Source organism: Malaclemys terrapin, chromosome 2, assembly GCF_027887155.1.
Source record: "Malaclemys terrapin pileata isolate rMalTer1 chromosome 2, rMalTer1.hap1, whole genome shotgun sequence".
In the NCBI taxonomy this organism is placed as follows: domain Eukaryota; kingdom Metazoa; phylum Chordata; order Testudines; family Emydidae; genus Malaclemys; species Malaclemys terrapin.
In genome coordinates, this window is record NC_071506.1 from 140,916,352 (window position 1) to 140,926,043 (window position 9,692).

The 9,692-nt window shown below is 48.1% G+C and overlaps 1 protein-coding gene across 2 annotated transcripts in view; it reads right to left on the reverse strand.

Moving 5' to 3' along the window:
• TCF7L1 (transcription factor 7 like 1) overlaps positions 1-8,666 on the reverse strand; it is a 94,424-nt gene extending 85,758 nt beyond the window's left edge. Inside the window, exons 1-3 of one of the 2 annotated variants that reach the window (XM_054019345.1) lie at positions 8,384-8,666; positions 8,229-8,292; positions 7,432-7,562 (exon numbers count right to left, since the gene is read on the reverse strand). In XM_054019345.1, the coding sequence (XP_053875320.1) occupies positions 7,432-7,562; positions 8,229-8,292; positions 8,384-8,578 (390 nt within the window). In that variant the 5' untranslated portion in view covers positions 8,579-8,666. The remainder of the gene's footprint in view (positions 1-7,431; positions 7,563-8,228; positions 8,293-8,383) is intronic. The other variant, XM_054019344.1, reaches the window with a different exon arrangement.
• Positions 8,667-9,692: the final 1,026 nt, after the last annotated feature.

Consider the following 9,692-nt stretch of genomic DNA (forward strand, 5'->3'; position numbering starts at 1 on the left):
ACCCACACAATAGCATTGGCTGCTTTAGAGAGTCACTGGTTTAAGACCAGCTTCTTTCTTCACCTCCAGCCCGACGATGTCAATCATTCCTTGTCCATGCACAGGCATCCGTGCACCCAAATCACATTCTTACAGTCTTTAGTAACATGGAAAAAAAGCCATTCCAGAGTTCACTCACTCCTCATAAACCATTACATGAGTTCTGTGCATTTATTAGGTAGAGAAGCAGCTGCAACTCATCTCATCGAGCCCCGTTCCACTGCTGTTCTGAAGTCAGAATGTATATCTCAGGATTCAGGAGTTGAAGCAGCTACAGCAAATATGAGAACATAACAAAAGAGCAATCCAAAATATAAAACAGACTTTCAACCTAAGTTAGAAAAAAGAAGATACTCTGGAGACAAAAGAGGCAGGTTCCAGCCTTGTCAACATCCACACAACTTACAAAGAGCTGAATACATTACAAAAAAAGTTGAAGCAAGCAAATCCAATACCCCCAAACATACCAGGGAACCTAAACAGGGACTAGTCAGTCCCTCAGCTAGGCAGAATTGCTTGTGGCAATCTTTATGACTTTTGCAAAGGAACTTACCCTTGGAATGAACTTTTTCCTATCTTTTCTTTTTAATTACTATTCATCCCAAGTCTGCCCCAGAGCAAAGCTCAAATCTTCTCTATGCAGAGTCTTCTGGGAATTCCATAACATATTTTAACAGTAACAATTACATCTCCCCAATAGAAGGAGAAAGAAATAGCACCAGGATGGAAAAGGCGCCACAACTCAGGACTACAGCTGAGCAAATACCTGATTTTGCAGTTTGGCCACTGAACCAAAAAGTCCAAAAAGATTCAGTTTGGTTCAAACCAAAACTGCATTTTTTTCAATTTTACTTGTCAAAACACAAAACCAATAAGTGTTTGTTCAGGTCGATGCAAAACCACATTTCCAAAATGAAAAGTTTTGTTTAAAAACAAATTGTCCAAAAAACAACAACCCATTTTGACCTTTTGGAAAAAAAACAACACTTTCCTCATTTTTCATTTGGCTGAAGCTATTTGTCAGATTCAACCCGAATTCAAGAATAGTTTCAGTTGCCCTGACACTGCATTTTTCAGCAAATTTACTAGTTGCCAAAAAAATTCCACACAGCTCTACTCGCCCTTTTGAGCCCCTCTCCACCTTCTTGTTCCAGGGAGCCTGATTCTTGCACTGCCTACAAAAAAGCCAAACAAAAACAAACAACAAGAACCTATTTTGAGAAAATGTTAGGGTTGTAAAGTCAAGCACTCCCAAGGCAGCAAATACTAGAATTACGATTGCCTGTCCAACATTAATTCAGCTCCCTTGTGCGTATGCATTATGATACAATCTTTCATTGCATGATCATATGCTATTTTTTTCACAGAACTTCTACCTCACTGAGTGCTGAATGGGTAGTTATTTAATAGTCTTTATATCCTCATTGTTAAATGTGTGACCTTAGGCGACGGCGAGCACTTCCGGGATCGATTTATCGCGTCTAGACAAGACACAATAAATCAATCCCAGAAGACCGATTGCTTACCGCCGAACCCGGAGGTAAGTATAGACGTACCCAAAGAAATCCTATCTTGAGGAACCATGCTGATGAATCAGCAGCACCATTGGAAACTTCAGTTCCACAACACAGACCACTTTGCTTGAGTTAAAAGGATAACTGGTAACAGTAGTAGGCTGTTATCCTCTATGCTGAATGGCTCTTTTAATCTCTACACAGTCAATCCCTCCAGCACCTAGATACCATCATTATAGGCATCATATAGAAACACAAGACAGACAGACCAATCCTGATCATTTTTGTTGCTCTTCTCTGATCCCCAAGCAGTTCATCAATATCTTTCTCATAACATGATGCCTCAACAATGAATGTCATTCATATATGGGAGCTGCTAGTTCCCTATCTAGAGATAATGTCTCTGCAGTCACAACCCAAAACTGCATTGCCGGTACTTAGGGCTCTGAAAACTCATTTTTAATTTGCTGCCCATCATCACTCCAAGAATCTTTTTCTAGCATCTTCCCACTGAGTATCTGTTTCCAAACTCCCACACCCACACCACAGTCCAGAAAGATTAATTACATATTTCCAAGATGAATCTCAATTTGTCCCCACAGGGGTCCATACAAAACAGCTGCTAAAACCTTAAGTGGCCTGATCACATCACCCCTTCCATTCCATCCACTGTCCCCCACCCCTTCTCCACTGCATCCAATATAAGCTTCTTGTACTTATCTTTAAGTCCATTCCCAGTAGCCCTGCCCTACCTTTCTACTCTGTTACCTTACTGCTTTGTCAACCTTTCATTCCATCAATAACAGTTAACCTCTATCATGCATGAGCCTGTTTCTCCCACAATCACCTTTGAGCTCCCCTCCCCATTCTTCCCTTATGCCTGGAACATCCTCTCTCTCTCAAAAAAAAAAAAAAATCCATAAAGCCCCACCCTCCTTCAAGTCTCATTTTAAGCCTTATTTCTACTGTGATACCCACAAAACACTGACAGCTGATAATGGTCAGTCAAGACGAGGACTATCCCTTTATTTGTCTCAATTACTAAAACCTTCTCTGTGCCAAAAGATTCTACTGTTCCTATTACCCTCTCCTCCATCTCCCTCCTCCCCATTTGCTCATTTCACCTGTTGAATCTTGTCTTAAACTAAGCTTTTCAGGATGAGGACAGTGATTATCTGTCTGTACAGTGCCTAGCACATTGGCTGGGGAGTCTAGGCAGTACTATAACAGTTTTGGATTTTAAGGCCAGAAGGAACCATTAAGATCATCTAGTCTAACCTCCTACATAACAACGGCCATCAAATTTCACCAACTGGTTCCCGCACCAACTTCATAAGTTCTGATTGACCTGTAGCATATCTTTTAAAACCCTAGGAAAGTTGTTGCAAAGCTAAGTTAGCATCACCGCTAAAAATGCACACTTTACCTCCTGTTTGAATTTGTCTAGCTTCTATTTCCTGCTGTTGGCATTTTTTTATGCTTTTGTCTGCTGGAATAACAAGTCCTCCACTTATCCTCTCCTTGGGTGGGCAATTTAGACTGCGATCAAATTGCTTCTTAACCTTCTGCTTGATAGGATAAATAGATTGAACTTCTTAAGTCTCTCCATGTAAGGCAGGTTGTCCAGTCCTTAGATCCTCCTGTAGATCTTCCCTGAACACTCTCCAAATTTTCAGCACCTTCTTTGAAGTGTGGTTACCAGAACTGGACACAATATTCTAGTAATGGTCTCATCTCTGGTGTATACATTGATACACCACCTCATTGTTCCCCTACTTATGCATCCTAGGATAGCAAAAGCCCTCTCAGGCCTGGTCTACACTGGGGGGGGGGGTGAGGGGGGACGGGGGGGTGAATCTAAGTTATGCAACTTCAGCTACATCAATAACATAGCTGAAGTCGATGTACTTAGATCTACTTACCATGGTGTCTTCACTGTGGTAAGTTGACAGCTGACGCTCTCCCGTCAACTCCGCCTGCGCCTCTCGCCCTAGTGGAGTATTGGAGTCGACGGGAGAGCGCTCAGTGGTCGATTTATCGCGTCTACACCCCCACTGGATCAATCGCTGCCCATCGATCCAGCGGGTAACATAGACAAGCCCTTCGCTACAGCATCACACTGGGAGCTCAAGTTCATTTGGTGGTTCACCACCACCCCAAGTCTGTTGCAGAATCACTGCTCTCTAAGATGCAGTTCCCATCCTGTAAGCATGATCTACTTTCTTTGTCCCTAGATGTATGATCATGCATTTGGCTGAATTGTATTTGATTGTGCCAAGCTTATAAAAAAATCCAGATCACTCTGTATCAGTGGCCTGCCCTCATCGTCATTTACCGCCTGCCAATATTAGTGACATTTGCAAACTTTACATGAAATTTTATATTTTCTTCCAGATATTCGAAAAAAATATCCTCAACCCAATCCTATATAAGAATCCCTGATGAACCCCATCAGAATACCCCCATTCAATTATTATTCCCCATTAACAAATATGTCTTGAGATCTATCAACCTGTTTTTAAACACATGTGCTGCACTGGTTTTGAACAATGCTAGTTTTTTAGTCAAAATGTTGTGCAGTACTAAGTCAAATGCCTAAAAGAAGGCCAAGCATATTACATCAACATAGTTACCGTTATCAACCACTTGTAGTCCCACTAAAAAAAATGGTATCAACTTAGATGAAGACCTCTTTTCCAAGTAGCCCTGTTTACCAGCCTTAGTTATATGACCATCCCTTAGTTCTTTTTTGATTGAGTCACATACCGCTGTTCCATTATTTTGTCTGAGATCGATGTCAGGCTAACAGGCCTATAATTCCCCAGGTTATCCTGTTTACCCTTTTAAAAAATATGGACACATTAGCTCGCTTCTGGTCTTCTTGAATTTCCCCAGTATTCCAAGATTTATTAAATAAAAATATTAATTTTATGCCTGTTTCTAATCTTACTCAGTCCCTTTTTATTATTTCTTAGTCCTCGCTGGTATTTGCAATTCCTCCCAATCAGATATCATCTGTGAAATTTATTAATACAAATAATGGTGACAAACTGCAACTATAACCTTTACCCATCACACAACTGTCTGCCACACAGACATATTTGTATAATCATGTCCTCGAGGCTAGTACAGTCTAGCTGTTAAGATCTAAACGAAAGGCCAAAAGTTCTAATGCCTAATTATCAGTAACCGTATAATTAAAATACAGTTATGTCATACGGCTGAATGCAGTACTGACCCATGTTAATGAACGAACAACCAAATGGCTAATAATTCAAACATCATTTAACACTAAATGACTGTTCAAGCTCACTGGTTTTAGATAACATATTTTAGAGATAGGTGTAAACAAACTAGCATTAATTTAAGTCACAGCTTAAAGGAACTGTATCTTGTTCTATGTTCTCTTTGTAGGAATGCATGTAAAATCCTCCTATCAATAATTTAGCAAAGGCAAGTGTGAATAATGGATTCATTAAAACCTGGCTGAACAGTGGACGTCACTAAAAGGATTTTGTTTCACAGCAGTAAAACATACAAGAATCGAGAAGCCTTCCATGCTAACTAACCCTATTAGTTTAGAGCATTATTTGTGCAAGTGCTCGTGCCAGCTGCTTTCAGGCATACAAGGAAACAAGCCATCCATGCCCCAGGTATGTTTTAATGCCACAAGTGAATAGAGCAGCTTCCAATTGCTGAAAAGCAGGATGACAGCAGAATTAACTGGTTCTGCTGGGAAAGTTTCTCAGACTTCCCTTAATCATTATTAAGAGCCAATCAGGCATCACATTTATCTTGTTCAGGCCCTTCACCTTAAAAGACAAAAGTTCCAGAATTAAATCAGAAGCCCAGAGGAGGGCACTGATCTGTGATAAGGTGTGCACCTCACCAAGGAAAGGATAATAATAGGTTCCTGTTTGGGGATAAGCATGCAGGCAGGGAACCTCTAATGGTCACCGGAACACAATGAGCTCCTGAGGGCAGTGGAGGATTTGGGGATGGGGCATTGGTTTGTGTTCTGGGGAATTCCAATTTGCTCTCATTTGCACTCTGTCTAACGCTTGGTCAATTTGCTTAATCACTTCTTTAAACGCTGATGGAGAGACAGACAATGTCAGCCCATTAACAGCTTAAAAAAGTCTAAGAGATCCCTTTAAATGAGAAAAGCAGGGCAAACACAAGAAAATCCTGGTCAGGTTTCTCAGGTTTACACATGTAACAGGGCTCCCCACTGGATTCTTTATTAGTTTTCCATCCAGAATTTACATTCAAGTTTTAAACTGCAGGAGTCAGAAATCAAACACCATGCACGTTTCTTTTGCATAGAACTTTAAAGTTATTGCAGAATCAACTGCTCCACCCCAGCAGATAAGAGCTGTGGGTCTTGCTCTGAAAGTAGTTAAGTAAAACAAATACACCACCAAGTAAGAATCTTGGATTTTCCCCTCAAATATCCATTAAAGAGATACTGTCAAGTCAAGTCTATCCCTTATTTTGTGTGCCTGTGTGGTTTTAAAAAAAAAAAAAAAAAAAAAAAAGTTTTTACAAAACTCAGATCCAAGAGAAACGACTCCATGAAATTACAAAACACACACCATGGCCCTGACCCTGCAATTTGTCACACACAGGCAGACTGCTGTGTCCACATGGGCTGCCCCCATTAAATACAATGGGGGTCTGCGCAGGCACACAACTCCATTTATGAGCAACAAATTGCAGCACAGGAGTCTTAATTTTAAAGCAAACGTTCCTGAGCAATGTTTGTAACCCAAGCATCAGAGCATAGTACTAATGCATTAATGTTTGTATTACAATAGCCCCCAAGGGGCCCAAGCCGGACTGGGGTTTCTTAACATTGAGCAGGCTACAGAAGCCCCAATCCTGCAATCAGCTCAGCCCAGGATTCCCTGTGCCATCTCAGTGAAGTCACTAGGTCTCTGCACAGGCACATGGGTCTTCCCGTGACCATTCAATTGCAGGATTGGGGTCACAGAGTGACAAAATGGGCCTCACCCCCAATGAAACCGTGAGCAAAACTGACTAAAAACTGCGTGTCAGCAAGTGAAAGGGGGCTTGTTTTCACCTTCCAAGTTGAGAGAAATGTGAAAAGTGACCAAACAGCATCAAAGAACGAAAATTAGATTTGATATTCTGGAGTTTTATTTTCATAATCTAAGGTGATATTAGTCAAATAAACCAGGGCATGTGTGTGTTTGTTTGAAATATATGTTCCTTATATATACATTATATATTATATATATATCACAACATATAACTTCCTAAAGAGCAATGGGGACAAGTTTGGACCCCAACCCTAAAAACAGATCCTCATGGTGTTGGATCCTGACTTTAGTGGGGTTCTACAAGGATATTATGGTCTGCCTGCATCAGCTTGAATGATCAACCCAGGAAGGAGGAAGAATGAATCAGGGAGCAAAACTGTCACTTTCCTCATCCCTGCCAATTCTTTGAGAAGTCTCGCTTTGCGAAGGGGAACATATGCACCCCATGGAAAGGAATGAGGATCAGAAAAACCGCCCAACTCATCTCTTCAGCTTCCAAATAAAAAAATCTAACTTCACCATGGGGGCAGTTTCCCCATCATGCATATTATTAGATCCTTAGGATGAAAATGCTACTCCAAGCTACTTTACAAAAGATCGCTTTTATGCAATCAACGCCACAAACAAGAGTCAGAGCAGACATTTCTACTCCGCGAGACAGCAAAAGCCCCCTGCTCTCTGACCACATACATTGTCCCTGGACATCAGGGGTCTCTCCTCAGCTAGGGTGAAAGGACAGCTGAACAGTGTCTGTGGGGAGAAAGAGGTTCTTCTGGTGACAGCAGAGGGGCCAAACCAAAGTGAGCAGCACTTACTGTGCGAGCACCGCCAGGGGACAGGGCTCCGTTGGGCAGGTAGGGGCTGCCCAGCTCTGGGATCATCAGGAAGGGGTAACCTGGATATGGGGGCCCCTTAAAGAAACCTCCATCTTGCTGTCTTCTCACTACTGGGGAGAAAAGAAAAGGCTCAGCCAGGGGCATTCAGGGGGTTGGGGCTGGGAGCAGGCCAAGAGCAGCCCGGGAGTGGGAAGATGGTAGAAGTGGCTGAAGTTGGGGGGGCGGGGGGGGGGAGGGAAGATAGGTCTTCACTGCAAAGTTAACTCAAGTTATCTACACTGGGATTACTTCCCTGGAGTAAGCCTAGCTCAGGGAGGACGGGGTGGGAAAGCAGGGAGGAGGAGGAGAGGGTCTGAGGGCGGGCGACGGACACGGACGAAGAAAACAAAGAGGTTAAAAGTCTTGCTAAGCGTCTGCAAGTATCCGAAGGATGTAAACATCAAGGAGGGCTGCACGGCTGGGGGGGGGGGGAGGGGGATCCTCCAGGCCGGGACCGATCTGGGCAGGGACCTAAGGGACCCTTCCCGTCCAAGGCGAACTCCCAGGGGCGCCCCCCGAGAGGGGGACATGGGGAAAGGGAGAGGGGACGGAGGATGGCGCGCTGGGGGAGGGGGCGGTGAGATGGGGAACAGAAGGGGACAAGTGGGCAAGGAGTGGGGGGCTGTGGGGCAGAAGGGAGCAGGAGTGGGAAGCGGGCTGGGGAAAGGGGCACAGGGCGGGACAGGGGCCCCGGGCGGAGCAGAGGGAGGCTTGGGGGCTGGGGAAGGGGTCGGTACCTTCGGCGAGATAGTCCCGCGGCTTCTGGAAACTTTCGCGGGGCTGCGGCGGCGGCCGCTCCGCCTGCGGGGAAGACACAAAGGGGAGAGGGATGAGCGCTGCCCCTCACCCCGGCCCCAGCCCCTCACCTCCAGCCCGCGGCCCGGCCCCTCACCTCCGAGTCGGAGCCCGAGGCGCTGGCGCGGCGGTTCTCGGACTCGTGGACCAGCGAGGACTTGAGCTCGTCCAGGTCCCCATGGGCCGAGCCGCGCCCCGCGCCCTTGTCCTGCTCGTCGCCCTCGTCCTGGAAGGGGATCAGCTCGTCCGGGGCGCCCAGGTCGTCGCCGCCCGCGGGCGGCAGCTGGGGCATGGTGCGCCCGGCCCGCCCAACTTCGACGCGCGGCGCCGGCCGAGTGCGGAGCGGGCTGCGGGCGGGGAGCGGGCGCGGCGCTGCTGCCTCCCTCCCCGCTCCCTCCGCCGGCGGGGCCGGCCCCTCGCTCCCCGCCGCCCGGGGAGGGTCGGGAGTGCGGCCGGGAGGGTGGAGCTCCCGCTGCAAGCTGACACCGGCCGGCCGGAGCGGAGCGGGAGCCCCAGCGCGTCACAGAGCCCCCGGGCCGGGACCCCCAGCACCTCACAGAGCCCCGCCCCCTCGGGCAGGGACCCCCAGCTCCTCACAGAGCCCCGCCCCCTCGGGCAGGGACCCCCAGCTCCCCTCACAGCCCCCCACCCCCTCGGGCAGGGACCCCCAGCTCCTCACAGAGCCCCGCCCCCCAGCTCCCCTCACAGCCCCCCACCCCCTCGGGCCAGAACCCCCAGCACCTCACAGAAACCCGCCCCCCCGGGCTGGGACCCCCAGCTCCCCTCACAGCCCCCCACCCCCTCGGGCCGAGACCCCCAGCTCCTCACACAGCCCCCAGCTCCCCCCACAGCCACGCCCACCCAGGCTGGGACCCCCAGCTCCCCTTACAGAGCCCCCCCTGGGCTGGGACCCACAGCTCCCCACAGAGTCCTGCCCCACCCCGGGCCCCCCAACTCCTCACAGCCCCTCAGGCCATGACCCCACAGAGCTCCCGGGCCAGGACCCCCAGCTACCCTCACAGAGCCCCCAGGCCCACCCAGTTCCTCACAGCTCCACTCCCCTGGGCTGGGACCCCCAGTTCCCCTCACAGCCCCCCATTCCTGCCCCCAGCTCTTCACACAGCCCCACCCACCAGGACTGGGACCCCCAGGTCCACACATAGCCCCCCACAACCCTGGACCCCAGGGCTGGGACAGGACCCTCAACTCCACTCACAGCCCCCCACAGTTCACCCCCCCCTGGGGCTTGGTTCCCCCAGCTCCTCACACAGCCCCCCACAGTTCACCCCCCTGGGGCTTGGTTCCCCCAGCTCCTCACACAGCCCTGTCCCAAAGGGCTAGGACCCCCAGCTCCTAACATGGCCCCCCACAGCCCAGCCCCACCCTGCTGGGACCCCCAGCTCCTC